The sequence below is a fragment of the Cydia strobilella genome, chromosome 10, assembly GCF_947568885.1.
Source record: "Cydia strobilella chromosome 10, ilCydStro3.1, whole genome shotgun sequence".
In the NCBI taxonomy this organism is placed as follows: domain Eukaryota; kingdom Metazoa; phylum Arthropoda; class Insecta; order Lepidoptera; family Tortricidae; genus Cydia; species Cydia strobilella.
In genome coordinates this window covers 16335667-16358515 of record NC_086050.1, presented here as the reverse complement: position 1 = coordinate 16358515, position 22849 = coordinate 16335667, and the positions used below count along the sequence as shown (strand labels likewise).

Here is a 22849-nt window from a genome sequence, read left to right as displayed (position 1 = left end):
AACCCGGACTCGGACCCGGACCCGGGTCTGAACATGGACCCCAACTAGGACCCGGACCCGGACCGAACTCTGACCCAAACTTGGACCCGGACAGCCCGACACGGACCCGGACTCTGATCCGGACCAAGACCCGGACCCGGATATGCTACTAGAAAAGTGGGTTAGGTGGGTGGTTGGGTTTTGAACTGCGATTCTCACAGAACAGAACTGCTATCAGAAAAGTAGGTTAGGTTAGAGCTGTGAATGCGCTGTGATCCTTACAGAAACGAAATGATATCAGAAAAGTAGGTTAGGTTAGGTTAGAACTGCGATCCTTACAAAAACAAAATGCTACTAGAAAAGTGGGTAGTTTTACCTCCTTTTCTACATAATTAGGCAAAAGATGCTGTCTTTTTCATTTCATTGTCTGGAATCTAAGAGTGCACCATCAACAATAAGTGAACTTTCAGCGGCCCCCATTGAAGCCGGTTTTTTTTTCTTAAATATTATTGTTCTGTCTGTTTGTTTTATCTGTGTTATTTTGTAATTTATTATAAATGAATTTAACTGTATTTGCATGCATGCAACTGTGCTTATAGCAAATAAATATTTGATCGATTTGATTGATTGATTGATTTACTTTCTTAGAGCATTAAGTTTACTTTACCTACTTTTTATGGCTGGGTAGTTTTGACGGTTGCAATATAATAGTATATAGTTTTAGGTTTTACCTAGATATTCACGTTTATTACTATATATATAATATATTTATTATTTCATTCGTATTCGCTAATAAGTATTCACTGTATTCAACAATACGAATAAATATAGGTACGTAAAAGGACAATCTCAGACAAATCGACCTAGCCCCACAGTAAGTTCAACGCAACCAAAGATAGATATAACTCCGTAATAGATGGATACAGTCTAAGGAAAAAACGTGCCCCAAAAATCAAGAAAATTTGATTCTCGTTCAGAGGGCGCTACTAGTTTTGGCCTACAGTCGTATAGATGGCGTTGACGGTTTCGTCTGTTATCTAACAATTTTAACGCATATCAGTGAAAGAACATGGGTCAAAATCATAAAAATAATTAATGCAAATAAAAAAAATCATTTATCTATATTTAAATACATTCTATCGTATTTTTATAAATCTTCATTTTTAGTTTTAAAGTTGAAAAGAATCCCCCCCCTTAATAAATAACTTACCCCCTTTTACCTTAATAATACCTAAATAACTTACCATTAACTTACCATATTGAAGAATGATGCACAATCCTATTCTAATTCCCAGGAGCTTGTAGTTCATTGCTTTGCAGCCTACTTAAAACTAATGGCCAGGCATTGATCGTAGTGGTGTTATTAGGACCCTTTAGATGTGAAAAATAGCAACCCAGGAACTTTAAGGAAGTGATTCGGAGTACCAAAGCAAACAACAGATTAGGATTTAAAAGCATTTATTATCCGAGAAAAGTATTTTAAGTTTTATTAATTTGTTTTGTTATTTTAGTTTGGTTTTTGAGGTTATTGGTTTTTAGCCCTATCAAGTTACCTGCCTATTAACTAACAAAGCGAATGACTCTACCAGGCTTCGTAACCTACTTCATTTGGTGGAAAGAAGCCAGAACAAAACTACCAAATATTGCCTACAACCGCAATACATAAAGATAGTCGAACTAAACTAAAATAAAATTTTAATCATGAAAGAAAGAATATACTAACTCTGTTCTTAGAAAATGAACAATAAACTTTTAGTAAAATTTCAAAACCTTTAGCTAGACTCTACAATTGTAATAAAACAAAAAGCTAAGACTGATTTAGGTCCCTATGTAGAGACTTCTGGAGACAGACTATGAACTCATCCAGATGTCTTTGTTCCTGTAAAGTTATTGTATACGATAGAATTCCAGATATACTACTAACTCTTCAAATTATTCAAAAGAAGAATAAGCAAAGCTATGTGTAAACGCGATCTACAAAAATCTAACTATTAGAATTAAACCAGAACAAAGCCCATAAAATAAATACTTATAAAATAAAACCTTCCAATTCAAATTCCAAATTCTTTGTTTATAGATATGTTCACAGAAATCAGGTGAGGTTTTATTACACCCAAAGTCATCCAGAATCGCTCTGCTATCTGGTGAACTCTATAAATCTGAAATCTGACTGGATTCTGGCACTTTTTTAACCAGATATAAACTTTGATATTTCAATCAAGGCTTCAGTCTAATTTTATTCTTTAATAAGAGTTTCTTCTCTTAATCATTTCATTTTCCAAGTTTGTAAATAATTCTGCATGTATAAGATCTTTTTAGTTAGAAGAAATCAAACTTGAACTTTGTATCTTTAAACAAAAGGCTTCATTCATTTTCTTTATAGTCATGAGATTCAAAATATAAAATTTATTTCCAAAATAATTATCATTTTTAAATAAAGACATTATAAAATTCGCATAGCAAAAGCAATAAATCAGGACTCTCCTTTCTTCAATATTATCTAAAAATAGTATAAATTCGCATAGCTCAAAAGCAATATAAAATTCTCTTTTGTTTCAATATTTAGTTATTCAATTATTTTAGTTTAATTCCCTAGCATAGGTTTCAGCATTCAATCAATCCTATATAAATATATTTATAATTCACAATGCATTGACTCTATTTCCACTATCAAAATTGTTATATTATACATCCTAAGTGAATACTCAATCAAAGACTCACCGGGCTTCTCGTAGGCTTCTAATGAGCAGCTTCCCGCTGATCTCTGCTTTGAAGTCTCGTAGGCTGTTCCCGGGGCTCTGCTGACGGATACACGTTGCTCTGGTGTCTTTCCCGATGACTCCCGGCTCTGTAGGCCTTCAGGCTGGCTCAGCTTCGTAGGGCTTCTCCGATGGCTTCGGGCTTCCAGGCGGTCTTAGCTTCGTAGGGCTTCTCCGATGGCTTCGGGCTTCCAGGCGGCCTCAGCTTCGTAGGGCTTCTCCGATGTCTTCGCAGGGCTTCTCCGAGGGCTCCCGGCTGGTCCAGGCTTCGCAGGGCTTCCTTGACGGCTCCCGGCTGGTCCAGGCTTCGCAGGGCTTCCTTGACGGCTCCCGGCTGGTCCAGGCTCCTCCAGGCTTCTTTCTTCTTGCTTCTTCAGGGTTTCTTCTTCTTGAGAGCTTCTTCTGGTTCGGCTGCTGGAGACTGAATGAATCTACTGGGAAACCTCCCTTCCTTTTTATACCCCGATTTTTGTGGTCCTGCCTGTTCTAGAACGCATATTTGAAATTTTTGTCGTATTTGTTGACAAATACGTATGGTACTCTTCACTCTTTCATTTGGTTCACAATTTTGGGCATCAGGTGCAATCGTTTTTGTACCTTATTTGTATGACATTAAAGTTCATTTTCCTTTGAAACAAATGAATGGCATTTTTTCTATGGGAAACTATTTTTCCAAATTTTGAGCTAAATACTTGTTTTTAGATGAGAAATAATGCAAATTCGGATGTATTTATTTATTATCTATATATTTCTATAAGCTTTTACTCTCAAATCACTTTATTTTTGAAGTTTTGGACCTTACATAACCTAACCAAATACTTTCCAAATTTCATCAATTTTCCGATGTTTTCATTACTGATTTTGGTTAAAATGATCTTTAAAGCTTATTTTTCAATTGTTTATACCAAAAATTTACAATAAAAATCCTTATTTTCCCAAATTTTTAACAAGGAAATTTTGACAAGAGGGAAACCTAACCTATTACAATATTTACATGCCTAACTTAGTTTCTTGATATTACTACTGATAATAATGACTAAAATCCTTTCTTAAACTTATATTCTAATTGTTTTCAACAACAATTCACATCAATTAAGCTGAGATTCCTAGATTTCTATCTTCGAAAGTTTGACAAGAACCTAACCTTTCCTTATACAATATTTACATGTTTAACTTAAGTTTTCTGATATTTACGCTACTAGTTATAGTTAAAACTATTGCTAAAGCATATGATTTAACCTTCCATAGCAATAATGAACATCATTAATGTCTTAACTCTAAGATTTTAACATCTAAAGCCTCCTTGTTCATTGCTTACCTAATAAATATCAAATAACCATTTTTCTCAATTCATTGCCTGATTTTCTTACAATGTTTCATATATATCATCTGAAATAAGCTATTTATAACGTTTTATGTTCCCTTAAACTTACTGTGAATATCAAAATTAGTTGTTTTCTACATTCATATGCATACAAAATATCATTGATTTTCTAAAACCAATTTTACTCTATATAGCAAGTTTTTGACTTTCAATTCTTTACCTAAACACTAATTACATAGAAAACACATAATATGTTTCCCCATTTAAACATTTCCTAGTCAATAATAGTTCCCATACATGAGTCCATTCAATCATCCCGCTTATAACTATTAATAAAAACTATATTATACAAACTCCTATTTAATAAATTTCTATATAATGACTACATACATACACCCATTTTATATAAGAATCTTGTAATTCAGTTCCCTAGTTTTCCAGTAATTAACAAGATTAAGTTTCCATTTTTTAATGCGCAAACCAGTGCCTCTTTTCATAGTTTCCAAATAAAGATTATTATGCTTAAGCTGTCATATTTCACATCTTTACAATATGTTTATTTGTATGTTTGTTATCATAAAACAAATTGAGTTACAAGATACAAAATTTATTACTTCAGTTAACAATGATTAAACCAAGTTTTAGTTAGTATGTGTTTTCATCCTCTTACTAACTATATAACACATAGTAATATCATTAGAGAAGAGACAACAGCCTTCTTATATCTTCCATGTGTATGTATTTGTCCTTCCTGCTCATATAAAACTACCTCTACATACAATCAAGCATATAACACTTCAGTTAATGATACCAGATGACACATATGTAGATATATTTGTTTTCCTTCAAGAGTTCCTCTATGTATCTAATGTACATTATTTTAATGAACGATGACAGAGATCCTCCGTCTCGTTTCAAAGTGTGTCGACAGATGGCAGTGAATTTACTGGGGTTACAAAATTTACTATGACAGTACCGCTCTAGTATAAGTTACTCTATGAACGCAACGCTTGTGTTGTGGCCGTTCTGTCCCATGAAATCTCTAGTTATACATTCATATCACGTATATTTCTGATCTAAGATGATCTCGTCAAACCACAGAACCAACACATCCGGTTTATCAGCACAAGCTTCCCACAAATACATAATTCCAGTTCAAAGTGCATTTTTAAAATCAGATATAAATCAATCACTAAGTGCACGATTATCAAAAAGGGCGGGGAACATGAAAGCCCTTTATTGGCTTTCTCGCAAAAATTGCCAAGTTCTTTTTAGGGAAAGGAGACGCATGTTTATCGGTTTTAAAAGCACATGCGACTTTTTTCTTTTGGGACGAACTATGCTCTTTGGAAATGCCGCCACTCTCCTGCAATGCATTCTTGTTTGAATATTTTATTTTCTCATACAGTTTAGGTATGTAGGTACATATTTTATTAGTGAATGCTGTCGGCAAGGTCACTACTGATATTTTCGTTATTCCTCTTTTAAAATTTCAGTTCTACTAACTGAAAGTATATATCTAGAAATAGTGAATAAATACTATCGAAAAATAGAGCCTTATGTTGATTATTGTTAATTAGAACCTATCGATATATGTGTACGTACGAGTATGTAAGCCTACAATTTGGCTAAAAGTTTTTCTTTCACACACATTTTACCAATCTACTGTCATAAACAGCTAAAACAAGGCTTATTTCCTTCACCTTGGTCTAATAAGATCGTGATTGAAAATACTTACTTAATTCATTATTCTATTTTCAATAATAAAATTAAGTTATTAAGTGCATAACATTATTTTTAAATGGGTAAGTAATAATAAATAATAATAATAAATATTCTTTATTGCACCACAAAGAAACAAAATTTTTAAAACAGATTTACAATGTAAATAATGGTAGCAACAGGCGGTCTTATCGCTGTGAGCGATCTCTTCCAGACAACCTTAGGGTAGCAGGATAAGAAGAACAAAAGTTTTTATAAACAGGTAGTGCACGAATTAATTAAAGGAACAGGAATTACACATACATTAATCAGACAGTACATATAGTAAATTTTAAATAAATAAATAAATAATATAACAAAGTAAAGTGTTTGGTTTAAGTTTTTTCCGATTGCTCTGTTTATACATTTACTAAAGTCCTATCAACTAAATGAGATAGAGCTATGTTATAATAAAATACAGTTCCTAAAGTAAGAAACCTGGCTTCTTCTACATTTGAATTCACAGTACTATTATTCAATACTTATCCATTCTCCGCGTCCATAAATTATCTTCCAAACTTACACACATTCCCGCATTCATTGTACAAAACACTAAAAAGGACGTAAATCTCGTATGTGGCATTATGTGCCAGTCCAGGGTGTTATTTACAGAGTGCAAACGAGTCGTACACTAAAGTCAACCAGTGTAAGTCCTCTGTAAGTGTTAGCATAAGCTTTGTAAGTTTAACCTCTCCGGGGAACCTAGCCAGTAGATAGAAAACGCTAATCGAAAAATAAGAGAGCGTACTCCCATCTTGAAGGCCGGCAACGCGCTTACAACTCGTTGTAAGCTGTTGCGGGTATCCATGGGCGGCGGTAATCGCTTACCATCAGGTGATCCGTCTGCTCGTTTGCCTCCTATACCTCCTTCTATGTATTTTAGAATTAATTATTCTCGCAAATTAAAAAAATCTTTATCTTTATATAATAAAAAAAACGATAAGTACATTTTTACTTTTTGTTTGGCATTTGTCGATGTACCATTGTCATCGAATTTAAACTGTTGTGAGACATACTAACATTAAATCATTTTACGGTTTAGACTCACTTGTTTTAGTCACTCGCGCGACATGTCACAATACATGCACGGTCGTCGTGAACGCTGCTCGCACTATTAGTGCTTGAGAAAGGAGACCTAGGCTCTCCGAGACATGTCGCGCGAGTGACTAAAACAAGTGAGTCTAAACCGTAAAATTATTTAATACCATTGTCATATTGGCTAGGTCCCAAGTTACGTATACAGGGCACACCCGAATAAAATGGCCGTAACGTAACAACGTAACCACCGATCCCAAACAGCTCTTGCTTAATAGTAGATAAAAAGTTATATACTACTAAACGACATGGATTATGGTGTCATCGGAAGATCAGCGCTGAAAGTCGCCAGCGACATGCTAAGATGGGGCCATTTCATGACATTGTATTTTCACTATGTTCTTTTTATGATGTCTATTGTCTGTGTGTTCATGAATAAAAACTATTCTATTCTATTATTAAAAACGAAAAACAAATAAGTAAACAGTCCCTTTGTAAGTAAACCTATTCATATACCCGAAATTAAACTATCGTGAGACATATTTCAAAAGCCAAAAGCCATGTCGCCAAAAGCGACTAAAAATAATAGTAAATGAAACCGTACTGATCTAAATATTTTGAATACGTAATACCGTCAATCTGTGATTGAGTAGGCCCACCCTGTATAATTGTTACAAATCCCAAGGTCACAGCTACACTGGTGTTCCTCAATGCTCAACTCAGCCGCGCGCAACAAGTAATAGAAACGCATGGCCAGTGCCATCAAACGCAGTGCCAACACAGCCAAGTAACGCCCGCGCGCTCAGGAAGTTGTAAATCACAATACCACTGCCTCGTCAACCGATTCTTACTACCACCACTCTTCTCTGACCTCCCCTGCCCTTTTCAATTCTAACAAACAACACTAGAAACACCAAATAGCTTAGCACAATCAGAGTTCTAGTGAAAGTGGCGCTAACTACCATTGAAGATGTTAAATCTACGTTTTACTGCTGAAGCTTCCTTGATGCCGGATGAAAATATTTTTCTGTATCCATCCTCGCTTGTCACATTTGTGTCCAAATTAATCACTTAGTCACCTACAAAAGACATCTAAATGTTATCTTAAGTGAGATAAAAGGACTACCGATTTGGGATATCTCTCATTCTTGACGGAGACTAAACAAAAGTAGTGTTTCTCACATGATTGTTATCTTTGGATGTCGTTGGTTTGTCAAAGAAGATTGATAATTTGGACGTGTTCCAAACATTGATTTAAACTTTCACGATTTCTACACATTATATATATATATATATAATACGCGATTAAGTCCCGTTCCATAAAAAGCAAGACAATTTAAGGTCAATAAGGTCATATAAGGTCAATGCCGAGAAGGCCGTCTATCAGACAAGACCGTCTACTCACTGTAACTATTATGTTTATGGACGTACGCCACTTACAACTCGCTTAGTATATAGCAGTTTTTGAACCTAAATCCATTGCTCTCCAATATAATTATAAATATTGTGTTATTCCCAATTGTTACGCTATGCAAACCTACTTATTCTAATCTCTACCAAGTATAACATATTTCAGAAATATTCTTGTAACTTTTGAATTACGTGCAGAAAGTGCTGTAAGTATGTATTATTGGATAATCACGTAACATTAGTACGCGATTAAAACCAGAAACACGAAAAACCGCGAATGAATCCGACATGACATGTGATTCTGATCACCATAACTAACCACATTACCAAATGACTCGATCCCCGCCAAATGTTCAACCACCATTATCGACAGTTAAATAGACCCTATTGTGTTTCGAAAAAAACATAAATCGAATCGATCTTCCTAGCTGTCTGCCCGCTTTGTCACACACCCGGGCTTTGCCGCACATCCCCAAGGACCCATACATATTTTGTCCCGGTAAATGTCAAAATATTTTGTATCAGTTGTGCTAATGGCCACACTTTGTAAGGTTGGCATTAACTCATAATTGTGGCTTTATACGGGGATATTGTGGCCAAATGTGCATCATTTTGCAATGTTTTTCATCGCAGCTATAGTAATATATGTACCTACCTAGTTTTATTTCAGAAAATGTTACCCATGTAATTGTAAAGTACACCATTTTTAAAATACTTTAACTTTGACAACTTACTGGACATGGACATATCCTAAAAACAGCTGAACTAATTTTAAGAAGAATTGAGCATTTCTATGTTGAAAGATAAAAACTAGATAAAAACAAATTGATCTGAAAACCACTTTCTATAGGTAGATACAGTTACCTGCAATAATATGTTACTCTTCGAAGGGCGCAAAAATATGTGATACATTCTTATGGCTCTACAAAGATCGTGTCAGATATTTTTGCGGCCTTCGTTGAGCAGGTGACTGTACGTTTAACTTTTAAAAGGTATGAACCACCAGAATCACCAGATTAATTATTGCACATATCCCTATCCGAAAAACATGACTTGTGCAATCATAGACAAACGCAAATGGTTAAAAATAAGAATCTCCTTCGTTGAATTCTGTTAAAAATCATTAAAACTCTCCATGATGATTAGGCCATTACCAAACGTGATTAGCGAAATCATTTTAATTTTTCAATTAGCAGACACAATCGTTCACATTGAATTAGATGTTCGCGATGAAAAAACCCAGGACGAGTTCGCGGGACAAGAAAAAAATTAAGAGAATTCGGGACCGATCCTCGGATACTTGACGAAATCCGGCGAATGAATGTAATGCCATTATGATTAGCATTATTCGGAGGGGCCGCGGATTCCGGTTTACCGGATAAAAAGAATTTTGCCAACACAAAGACCACTTTTTCAATGACGCTTTTTAATTTACCCCAAGCATCTGGGCCTCAGCGCTCTTAATCGTATTTGTTACGCCACATGTTATTAATACTTCAATGATTTGTTTAAATATTTTGGTGATATCAAAAGACGCTTTATCTAGCTAGAGACTTTAGATTTATGTAGAGATTTTAATACGTAATTGTGACCCGATGAGTAAACAGTCAGCTGAAACTTTTATTTATGACCACATTTGGAGTTTGGAGGTCTTGTTAATCCGGTCGGGTACGGGTTTGCTGCACTAAATACGAATATTTATGATTTAACGTTGACATTAATCACAAAAGAGTTCGTGATTTATACCACAACACCGACGAATAGTCGTATTAGTCTACTCTACGTCGATGCTCCCGTTTCACTTTACAAAAAGAAACAATAGTTGCACTGTTTTTTTATTTTTACATTTTAAGTGGATTTCAGACACGTGAGCAGTTTAATGCCTTTTGTGTAGAACAAGGCACGAATCCGAGAGCTTACAAAATGCTTACAAAGTTGATCATATTGATAAAGTCCACTTTTTAATGTGGGCTTGAATAAACAGCGGGTATTAAACGATTGCAATTGCAATGTAGTACCTAAAAAAGGTCCAATTGCAATGTAGTACCTAAGAGCGTAAACACGGTAACGATGGAAATTATGGGCTCCATATGAATAATCAGAAGTATCTTTGTCGGCAGCTTCGTCATCAAATCGTATAATTAAAAGTCAGATGGAAATATTCGATGCATCTGTGTCAGTGACCAGTGAATGTTTTTTTGTGTTTCGATTTGTGGGTTCTCGCTTTGAGATAGGAAATTAATGATTTTTGGTCAGTGTGCGGTGCTGCACTGTCTTACTAAAACGAAAGGTCGTATGGGACAATGAGAGTAGTAGAGAGTTACGTCTATTAGGTTAGGCTGTAAGTACAATGGCGAGGTCGACAATGGTGTCCCGCTGTCTACGATATCGACGGAAGGTCTGCTGCGCTCACGCCGCGCGCCGCTACCTACGCTCCCGCTTGCCCTACATCCCTTTGTCAAGAATTCCAGGTCATCTTCCAAACAAACTCCTCTTTTTCTTAACCTCCTGTCTCCTCTGAACTTTATTGTAAACTAACCTTTATTGTAACTGACTTAAGTTGAGTTTTATTATAAAATAGACGCAGATACGAGATGAGAAAAGTAACCGGTCAAAATGGAAGCTCATGAGAGCGGGATATTTTATAAAATTATTCCCTAATTATCAATGGTGAACCAGGAATGCATCGTTTGTTATTATCAATTTGTTGGCATTGTTCGAGAGGGGTGGAAGGCAAAAGGCGGAGGTTTTTGGTAGTCACGCTAAGTTACAACAATGGTGTTAAAAAAGTAGAACCCACTATTAAGTCAAAAAGTCAAGTATGATGCATGAATTTTCATATAAGGGTTCTTAGCATTGTACAAAAAAAAACATCTTTTTTTCCCACGAGCGCAAGAGTGAAAAAAATCATACGCCTACACTAAAGTTCCTCGAAATATCGTTCAAAGGGCAAGCAATAATGCAACCTATTCCATACGATACCATTAATAAAAGTGAAAACCAAAAGGCGCGTGTGGTCAAATATTTACTCTTATTTATTCAGTACAGTTTACTCCAATAAATTACTAACGACACATTTCTGTGACCGACCAAAACATCTTGCCGGGCGGAATTGTCCGGGCCCAAACATTAAGGGTGGTCCGTTGTTACCGCGACTATAAAACCCAAATACGATACGTCCATTGTAAACGCTGCACTAGCTCCAATTTGGCCAATCGTTGTGGTCACCCTACTAGCCATTGTCACTTTAATTTATGGCAATTCAATATAATTTCATTAGCACCAAAACTGTTTATAAATCTGTATAGTTCGCACACTGTCGACGTTATAATACTAGCTTAAAATGTCGTAATTTTACAGTATTTTTATGCGACTTACGCCTTTTATTACTAGCAATATTGTTGTTATGGCCAATAAATAAGAGGATTACACTGTCCATGAACTGTGATTAGGTGCTACGAATGAAGTTTGAGGGAAAGTCGAAAATGAAATCGTTTAAGCCTGTTTAATGACGATAATATGGCGGCGAATGACAAATGGGAATCGGTCGTAAGTCGTAAGCCGTAAACGACTATGGTGAACAATGTGATGCCCCGGAAAATGGGTTAGTTTTAATTACTAGCAATATCCTAGACATTAAGGCAGTTTATGTGTTTAAATGGATATGTGCAATTTCTGTCAAATTCACTTAGAATATATTCAACCACCAGGGAATACCTAGGGAACACTAAAGTTTAGTGGTGCCCTATTGATTTTCCGAGAAAAAATACACCGATTTTCGTTTCGCCGACAACGATTCGTAGAAGGATTTCTTTGGCAGAGTAACGATTGGCAGAATCTCATTAGGTGCGCATAATAGTCGTTTGCAATACTTTACATTGATACGCATATTTACTTTTCGTAGAATAATCATTTAGTAACTGTCAAAAAATGTTAAAGCTATCTTTTTGCCGAAAACCGACCAAATCGGTAAGTATCGGTAAACAATTCTCATAATTCATTTGGGATTCGTGTGGCGTCTAACAGGATATACTGAAATGACCAATCACAGACGTGCCCGGCCTGCGAAGCTCCCATATTTACCTCTATTGTAGATGGTGGTTATCACACCGAAGTTCACTCATTCTGTCTTGCCAACGGGTGTAAGATTTCTGAAAAGAATGAGATAGCCTTTCTAGCAAAAACATAATTTCTTTTTCGATGCTGACAAACCTAAGAATGTATTCAGAACCTACTTTAGGAAGTTTGAAATCGGTTAATAGTTATTAAAGATACAAGTGGGAAAAATAGGAAATTCGCAATCACTCGTTGCGAAAATCGTACTTGTATCGTAAATAACTATTATATCCCATGAGACTGCATTGTTTTCTTACGGTTCTGTCGGTTCATTCTCGAGGAGAATTGGACTAATTTTTGGGCGATTTTTACTCACCTACGTGTTTGTAGGGAGATGTTAGTTTACCCTAGAAAGTCGCAGTGTCGGATATAGGAATCCAAAATTATATCTAAATTCATTCATAATCACAACACAACATTTTAATTCACTTACACTACTGTCAGTCCTGACTACTCCTGACACTGACGAACGTGATTATATTATGCTCTATGGACACTGACATTATATTAATTATCTACCTACAAGTTTTATTGTGGCATACGGATAGGTACGTGCATAGAGTAACTTATACTAGAGCGGTACTGTCATAGTAAATTAAATTTTGTAACCCCAGTAAATTCACTGCCATCTGTCGACACACTTTAAAACTAAAAATGAAGATTTATAAAAATACGATAGAATGTATTTAAATATAGATAAATGTTTTTTTTTATTTGCATTAATTATTTTTATGATTTTGACCCATGTTCTTTCACTGATATGCGTTAAAATTGTTAAATAACAAACGAAACCGTCAACGCCATCTATTCGACTGTAGGTCAAAACTAGTAGCGCCCTCTGAACGAGAATCAAATTTTCTTGATTTTCGAGGCACGTTTTTTCCTTAGACTGTATCTATCTATTACGGAGTTATATCTATCTTTGGTACGTGTACACAGGAGAGTGAACAAGACAAAACTGTTATCATAGTACCTATTGCGACCCTTACGTATATCATCAAAAAGTAATTCTCTAGAATTGTAAGTACCTATTTAACCTATCTGTCAACATTTTGTGCCCTATCAGGGTGTCATGTACCAATACCAACTACCTGTAACTTACATCTTTTGTCATGCACCTGACATATAATTTTGAATAAATAAATAAAAAAGTACATTTTCGTGAATTCGATTGTTAGTTGAGAAATTCGCATTTGGATATTAGGACAAAAGATCGCATCGGTGTAACACCAACACCATTCCCTAAGTTCTATTCGATACTTACATTTGCTCCCAAATCGACCATTTCTATGTCCATTACCTAACTTTAATGCGATTTCGATTTCGACTTAAGCAAAAGAGTAGGTATTTTCAAAATTATCCTCGTTAATAGGGGTACAATGAAGGGTACACTACGGAAAGAACATGTCTAGTCACTTTTTTCGGAAAATGAGATTTTCATCTCAAAATTTAAAGCTCTTAATGAACTATTAGTTATATAAAAAATAAAAATTCATTTATTTCGGACGTTGCCCACGTTGCCCACGGCCTCGCGCCCCAAGGGGGGCCTCGCGCGAGGCGCCTTAGGGCACAGTGAAAGAAAAGGGCCTCGCTGATGCGATTTCGCCCACGGCTAAAAACGCTACGCCGCAATGAAAATAAAATGTATAACTACGTAGGTAATTAGATTTCAATATCAACAAGGCATTCTTACACTCGCGTTAATAAGGCAAGCAGATGGAAACCAATACATTACCAAACTAAATCCTAAGGTGCTTTGGGGTAAAATCGTAAGTGGGATAATTTTGAAAATCGCTAATATCTACTAAATAAATACTAAACTAGAAACACTTTTTACTAGGGATGTAACGATACATTTTGCCGATATGATACCGATACCGATTCTTGAAGTAAATAATCGTCGATACCGATACAGATACCGATATCAATTGCATATTAGTTAATAAAACAAATAAATGCACTCGATTATGTGAAGTGTGAAAACTAAAAAAAAAATAAAGAAAAATGCCAAATCATAATTTAGAAAGAAACATGTAATCAGGTAACCATCAAGCAATCTAAGCAAATCCAAATCAGTAATTATAGTTCCCTTTAGTTAGATTTTTGTTAAGGAAACAAAGTTTATTCAAATTATTAGCAGCGTCGTTCGTTTCGCGCGATTTCCAAACTGTGATATCGGCTGAATTTAAATCGGCGATGCCGATATATCGGTAATGTCGTTTGGTATTGGTATCGATATCGTTACATCCCTATTTTTTACTGTAGCAACAGTAGGTAAGTAATGCAGCGTTCGCAACGAGATCGCCCACGTAAGGACACTTCTATCTATAGGTATCAAAGGATTGATTTACCCCGCGCCGCATCGCTTCGCTTCGCGTTCGCGTGTTGTTCGCCTACGTAGTACGCTGCGTTATAAGGAAATGGGCAAATGTACGACCGTCAGTACAAATGGCTAGTTACTTAACTACCTCAAGCCGTTAACGTTACTCTTTGTTGCCCAACTACTCAACGCTCCACTTTACACTTTAAACACGCCTGATATCGTTAAAACAGTTCTCCTTTCTAGACTCAAAAGATTTAAGACCACTAACAACTTAACCCTCTTTTACGCTATCTGAGATTTTATTTGTCAATGCGGTAATTATCGTGAGTCAGACCATCTTGTTTTATTTAATGTGTCGTTAAATTTAACAACAATCGCCTTTTAGTGACGGTCTTTTATGTTTATATGTTAGATTAGAGGTTTCTATACGGACGTTCTTGTATACAGACGAAAAAGGTTGTAAATACCAAAAAGGTTCATAGGTATCTTGTTCTTTTTTTAAACGAATAGAGTAGTATCATTGCATTACCATAACTCACAGTTTCACCGCTATCGATACAGTAAATTGTGAGATTGGTACAGCTAAGTATTCGAGAAAGTACTAGTTATAACCTACTTGGAAAATAAAATAGTTACAAGGTAACTGGTCCGTTTTTCTTACAATGTTTAAACAACTTGAGTCCCCGGCAAGCTATACAAACGTAGTTACGCTCTCATTTTAAAACTAGTATCTAGATTGCTCTGAAACTTAGTGCTTACAAAAGGATAATATATATCTAGGTCTGAAATTAGTTTATATAGCTTCAGATACCATAGGTAAAAAAATACAGCGAATTTAAGTTTTTCATACAAAACTTGTTTCTGCTCTATTTCGATTTTTTATATACTAGTTATATAAACTAATTTCAGACCTAGATTGTGCCCAGATATATCTTATATCATTGTATGTGCAATGTTTTATTACAATCCAACATGTAGTTTTAAAATGAGAACGAAAATCCGTTTGTATGGGAAGGTGAAATTCGGCCGAGCTTGCCGGAGACTCTTTTAATATTAATTTAATAGTACTAATATAAATCAACGTAGATGATATTTAACTTGTACACTCCGATATCAATTTAATTGAAATTGAATAAAATTGTGTGCCTCGCATGACCGCGACCAAGTTTTTATGCGAGTAGGTATACCCAGTTAGATAGATTACCTATCGGGTGTTCAACTGTCGAAAAGTAAAAGCCTAAAAAACCGGCCAAGTGCATGTCGGACTCACGCACGCAGGGTTCCGTACCATTACGCAAAAAACGGCAAAAAAATCATACGTTTGTTGTATGGGAGCCCCACTTAAATATTTATTTTATTCTGTTTTTAGTATTTGTTGTTATAGCGGCAACAGAAATAAATCATCTGTGAAAATTTCAACTGAATAGCTATCACGGTTCATGAGATACAGCCTGGTGACAGACGGACAGCGAAGTCTTAGTAATAGGGTCCCGTTTTTACCCTTTGGGTACGGAACCCTAAAACGAACATTCAATGAGAATACATACAATTAACTACTATACAACTTTTTAACAAAAAAATCTAGACTTAAGTTAGACACAAGAGAAAGGCGTTACAGCACACCTTTCCGTCTGTGGTCTTATTCCTCCCAACAAACATTAATAAAAGTCCGTTTCTACCGCAAAACTATATAATTGATATTTTTTCCCAACCAGGTGTGTTATAGTAAACAGTTTTTGACTTTCCACACAACAATACCGACCACACAAAACCGTCTTACCACCAAGAATCCGCGCTATTGTCATTGTCAAAACAAGATCGGTTACAATAAATCTTATTATACCGCCACACGACCACCAACTCAGTTCTAAAGGACTTAAATCCCTACAAGGCTAAGGCGCTTACGACTTTTGTAAGGATAAAATGGAGTCCATTCATTGCTTTTGATATAGGCGAAGAATGAGTTTGTTTACAGTGAGTCCAAGGCGCAAATCTTTTGTACCGATAGCATCTGCTCTACCTGATATTTTGCTAATCGAGAAATCACTTTGAAAAGCTCGCATCTAACTCTGTTACGAAGTAGGAAAATCAACTTTATTTCGTTTATGTAGAGTGTAATTTTAAGTTTCTGTGTTACGATAACTTTTGCATAGGATTTTTTTATAATCGTTATTTAGGCCTAGTAATTTTCTTATATTTGACATTTGTCGTCTAATGGTATAAATAATTTGATACACCGCCTTTTATACCGTCGGGGTGGTCAGACCACTAGGAGGTCTGAGAAGTACAAAGTATTAAGAACTAGAGTTGAATTTACGTTCAGATGGTAATGATTCGAATACGAACAAAGATGACGCCGGGTGAAACTGAATAAAATATTAAAATAAAAATATTAATATTAAGTGGTGTAATAGTGTTGTGTTTCTGCCGGTGAGTAAGGTTACCAGAGCTCAACGAGGGAGAGGAGTGTTAGGGTCGGCAACGCGCATGTAACTCCTCCGGAGCTGCAGGCGACGCAGGCGTACATAGGCTACGGAGACTACTTAACATCAGGCGGACCGTATGCTTGTTTGCCACCGACGTAGTATAAAAAAAAATTAAAATTATTGAATAAAATCTTCTGAAAATACAAACCGAATACCACGGGACGAATTCAGTAAATGCTACTTATATATACCTACATATTTCTACGTTACGCTTGCTGTAAGCAGTGCTACCGATTACAATGTTGGCCGAACGTTAATTGCAATTAACCATTAACCAGTACAAATTGAACCGTAAACCGTAACGTACGTAATGGTTAATTGCATTAACGTTTCGGCCAACACTGCTACAGAATATATGTGCGTTGCAATCAAATTTATATTGTAACTAGCGACACATTTTGTTTCCGAATATGGTTAATGATTTTAGCTTGATTACGAATCGGATCAGATATATTGGAGCTGTCGAGGTGCTCAAAAATATCTGAACACGCATACTAACGCCTTGAAAATAGAGCCGTGTTCAGATATTTTTGTGAACACCTTGGCCGCTAGGTAGGATAAAAGTAAGGAAGGAGTGGATTAAACTGAAACATATTAAACAAGTAAATTATTTAAAAAAACGATTTATTTGGAAATGTAAAGATTTATCATAAAATAATGTTATCATCCAATTAGAGCCTAAAATATAGAATTCTACTAAAATTATTGCATTTCGCATGTATATTAAAAAATACTAGCATAGAATTTTGATAAATTTTGCGATTAAAATAATAATAAAATAGTAGTAGTAGTAGTAAATCACTTTATTGTACAAAACAAAAATTGATAACATGAAATTCATATAAATTTAGGTACAAAGGCGAGCTTATCCCTATAAGGGATTTCTTCCAGCTAACCTTAGAGTAAATGAGTGGAAAATTCGAATTAGAATAAAAATAATGTCTTTCTGGAAATATTATCATAATGATCATCATTACAAAAGTTTTAACTGTTTACTATTTGAGAGTGTGTATTTCTATCTAAAGCACAATCGTACTAATTACAAAAAAGTGTTAATAAAAAAGCAAGTTTTTACACTGAAGTCAAATTGTGATTTCGGTGGCAAAAACTAAGTATCAGTACGATTGAGCCCTTACCCAATAAACATTTTCAAAACAACATAATAGTACTTTAATGATGATTTACAAAAAACAGAATCTTGTATAAAATTAGGAACAAATATCAAATGCATATTTGAGCATCGCATAATTCTTACATAAAATTATTATAAACATGTTATTAATTGTTTATTCATAGTCAGTTTATATAAAAATAGAACACATTATTAGATTCTGACATGGTTTCGTACAACAAAACTTACATTATTATGTTATTATATAGCACCATGCATAATTATATCCAAGATTAAAATTAGGTTACAATAGTATGTACATTTTAATTGGAGATCCAAAGCGGACTACATCACATTATATAACTATGTTTGTATTTACATCCGACAAATAAAATGGCACTTTTCTTTTACATCTAGCGAGAAGGCTATTAGTCAAAACCTTCAGATCCTTAGACTCGTACAAAAATCATATTGAAACAACATTCTTTTACTAATGTCCGTTGATATAAGTAAAACATATGTGTAATTTCAAACGATGTATGTGTATAGGTATGTAAGTTTTTTATTTCGTTTTAAAACATAGACCACTCTGGTCATTAGAATTATAAACTTCAACTGCCTTGGTCCACGAAAAACTGTATTGATCTGGACGTACAATATATTCCGTGTTACCCAAGAAATAGTTTTAAAATGACATAGAAATAAGATCACAGAAACAAATTTCAATAAATGGACGCGAACTTTTTCATAATAAAAAATATTGCCTACTTTCAGGAATACCTTTTCTATCATTCATTGAGCACAAAACATAAAATTTGTCTAATTGCACGAAATTAAATCGCCGAAATCAATTTCGATTTTCAAATTTTCTGATTAAAATTAAATTTGGCTAGTTTCATCAATATTCACATTTTTTAAAAAAAAATGCTTCATTCTCATAAACATGATTGAAAATTGCTATTCTCGTGAATGATTTCAGATTTCATTGTTTTTTTCCACATTTCGTCAATTTCAGTCCAGCCATTTTATTTAACTCTCCAAAAATATTAACACAGTTTTCAATAATAATGCGATGACGCCTTTGAAAGAGGTTAAATTTTCATCTATATTTATATTAATCTAATAATATTCACTAAAATTGAGATACAATTGAACCACTTAGCACAATTAAGGCAATATAATACCAGCCTTATAGTAAAGTATAAAATATGCGTTAATTATTTTGAGACATCAAAATTCACCAGCTGTCTCTCATAAATGTACTCTTTTAATCTAGCAAGAACAATGCAAAACCTATACGATACAATTAAGATTCACGAATATATTCAGTGATCGAGGGTAGTTCATCCAGGGGGTTGTACTACTCAAATATGTGCCAAGTAAATTTTAACAACGTAAACACAACTAGATGAAGTAGTTTATTTCATCTTTTAATAGATAGATAGATAGATAAACATTTTATTCATTTCCACAACATACATGGTAATTAAAAAAGAGAGATTTATTAAACAGCTTAAATTAAAAGAAAAACTATTATAATTACACGATATGAACAAAGAAATAAAAACATAAAAGGACATAATCATGTGTCGTGGCAGAGAATTGGCGCTGGCTCAGCATGATGATGCGGCAAGCCACATCGCTGATCTGCCAGGACCTTACATAAGAGTTTGTGCAATGCTTTATGACGTACCTAATGTTCAAGTTCATGTAGTATTTGTGTAATCAGCAACATATTAACCAAAATGTTATTAGTATATTATTATTAACCTAGTTCAGACTAGGATAGGACTGAAAACACGTTTTGAAATAAAATCGATACGGAATGAGAAAATAACTGCAATATGATAAAAAATAACAATTGTACGGTAGTTTTGAGACGGCACTATACTGTCTAGGGTTTTATTCAACTCTGACTATTTAAAATTATGACTAAGTAGTATAAAACTCTATGATATATTGGTTATATTAAGTATTTTACCCTTGTACACTGAAGTGATCTTAAATCCTTTCCGTTTGTTAGAACATTATGGACTTCATGGTTCTGAAATATCAATCCGATTGCATTACAATTCCGTAAACTAGATGAAAAATCATCCTATTTCTTTTTATTTCGAGTTCGCCAAACGGCTGTAATACATTTCAGCTCATAGACTAAAACGCCCAGAAAACACGCAGGATACTTACTGTATAATTGTTAAATATTTACGTATTTATGACAGAGCGTGGTGGGATTGAACACATGGTAAATCTCATTAGTTAACCAAACTAACCATCTTAATCTCAATATCTAGGCTATTGCAATGCAGCTTTTATCAACCATTTGAATTACGCTTACAAGTTACATTTTCTTAAAATACAAACAATTGAGCCATAAGAAACGTGCGAAGACATTCAAAAACTTATGCCGTCATAACACTACAAATCAAATCGTTTACTGTTGAAAATACAACTACAGTATAAAGACAACACAATTTTTTGTTGGATTTCGCACATTAAGTAAGTCCAGTTGTCCAAGATACAATAAAAGACTGACCAAAGAACCTTAAGGTTATAAAATGCTTATTTTAACAACCAAAGTACTTAAGTTACGTATTGTGCGCTTGACTTTTACGCTATGATTTTGTTCAAAATATCACGTTATAGTGAGCATCATTTTCGTTGTAAAGCATAAGAATGTATAAAATTGTCTTAATCGTATTATTTACGTAGACGAAGAGGCGGGCAGTTTAAATTCATAACTATAGTAAACACTACGAATACGAAATTAAAATAATAGTATCAAAAGCGAAAGGACTTTAACGGTACACAAAACATGAAGGTGAATTCAGATCTGGATGGATGAATAGAGTCGTTTAATATTAATACTCTGAAATTTATCAATCATACCAAAAGAAATGAAGGTAAGAACTACTTTGAGACTACATTTTTGTCTAAGCATGATTACATTAATTTCGCCCCAGTTCGGATTGACTAAAAAATTACTAGAATAATTTTAACATGATGGCAAATTGTAACAAATAATTTATTTAGTACTTCGTAAGATTAATGGTATATACCATCATACAAAAAATAACTTAAATATATCTAAAATGAATTAAAAAAACTACTAAGCTAAATAAAATATTTTATTCTAAAAGACCTCCGCGAGCTGTACCGGGTGCAAAGGTGCCCATCACACTTGCCGCGTTACGACGTTGGATAGCGATGGCCAGCCTTTGCACCAGGCACGAACCCGCGCGAGCATCAGAGGTCCTCTCCCTGATCCTATATCCCACCTGCCTATGGCAAATCGTATACATTTATGAAACTAATAGAAAATTAAGATTAACATAAACATTTGAAATGCATTGGAAGAACTGGTATATCACCATTTAAATAAAATAATAAAATAAGCGAATAAAAAGAATGTGTACGCAATACATAGTTTAAAATTACTTAAAAATCTATTTAACAATATAATTGCCCTACAAGGCTGCCATCTCTGTTAGGGGCATTTTTATTTCAGCACATCAAACATTATCTAAAACAGGTACTAGAAACACTCTCTTTAAATACCTAATTATTTACGTGCGCGATATATTTTCAATGTCGCCAGTTAATCTATCCAGCGAAATCCAAAAGATATGAATAAATTTCGCATATAGCCAGCGAAATCAAAAATATTTACTACATCTTTATCGCGCGCGATTGTCATTATCTTTACCAGGTAACTTAGCCAGGGAAGTCTTAACCACAATAGTATTCTTCCTCGCTAGAAAATTAGCTGGCAAGATTTAATTTCACAAACCAATGCACCCATAACATCGTGTAGCAGCCCTAGCTATAGCGCTGCGACGGTTTCGTTGCTACGACATAACGTTCATTGTGTGGATGTGGCCAGCGTTGTCGACGGTCACAAAACAAGAGAATTTCTCGTCGAAACACAACTTTTTTGCGTTCATACCTGACAACTTGATGCACGCCAATATTTCTTTTCTTTTTGAGCCCTCCTTATATCTGAAATAGACAAAAATATTGATTGTTTTTGCACATTACGGCCAACATTCGTTACATTCAGTTAAGGTTTTTAAACATAAATAATATAATGTAGGATGTATCTGCTTGTCGTCATTGTAAAAATAATTATCATAAAACGGCAATAAGTTTGATGTTGCAACTTGACTGTATTAGTTAACTCGATGTCATCTGAAATACTGAACATAACCTTTGACCTTCTTTTTACATTTTTCTAACCATAATCATTATAACTATTGAGGGTCGTGAAGGTTTGAAGGTTTGAACTCACTACATATTCGTATTTCATGGCGATATAATTGTTAAAGTACCCATAAAAATGTGTGTGGAATTTCATTGCAAAATCTATAATAGGGTAGCTTTTCTACATATAGACATTCTTTTAGAATAGCTAGCTCACAAATATACACAAAAACGGAATCCACATGTAGTTTGTCATGTGGATTCTTCTCACGTCTTTTTTCTCCAAAGCTCCCTCCAGCAATTAATTCCCCCGTCCCCAAAGAAGTTACTCGACCCGATATTCAT

At 34.6% G+C, this 22849-nt stretch overlaps 1 protein-coding gene and 1 long non-coding RNA gene across 2 annotated transcripts in view; one reads left to right on the top strand and one right to left on the bottom strand.

The window, feature by feature from the left end:
• The window catches only part of LOC134744735 (uncharacterized), a 581044-nt gene that overhangs the window by 470189 nt on the left and 88006 nt on the right, over positions 1 to 22849 (top strand). The gene's annotated exons all lie outside the window — the stretch shown is intronic.
• LOC134744714 (uncharacterized) overlaps positions 17801 to 22849 on the bottom strand; it is a 62441-nt gene continuing 57392 nt past the window's right edge. Inside the window, 1 exon segment of the mRNA XM_063678633.1 lies at positions 17801 to 22303. Within this exon segment, the coding sequence (XP_063534703.1) occupies positions 22153 to 22303 (151 nt within the window). The 3' untranslated portion in view covers positions 17801 to 22152.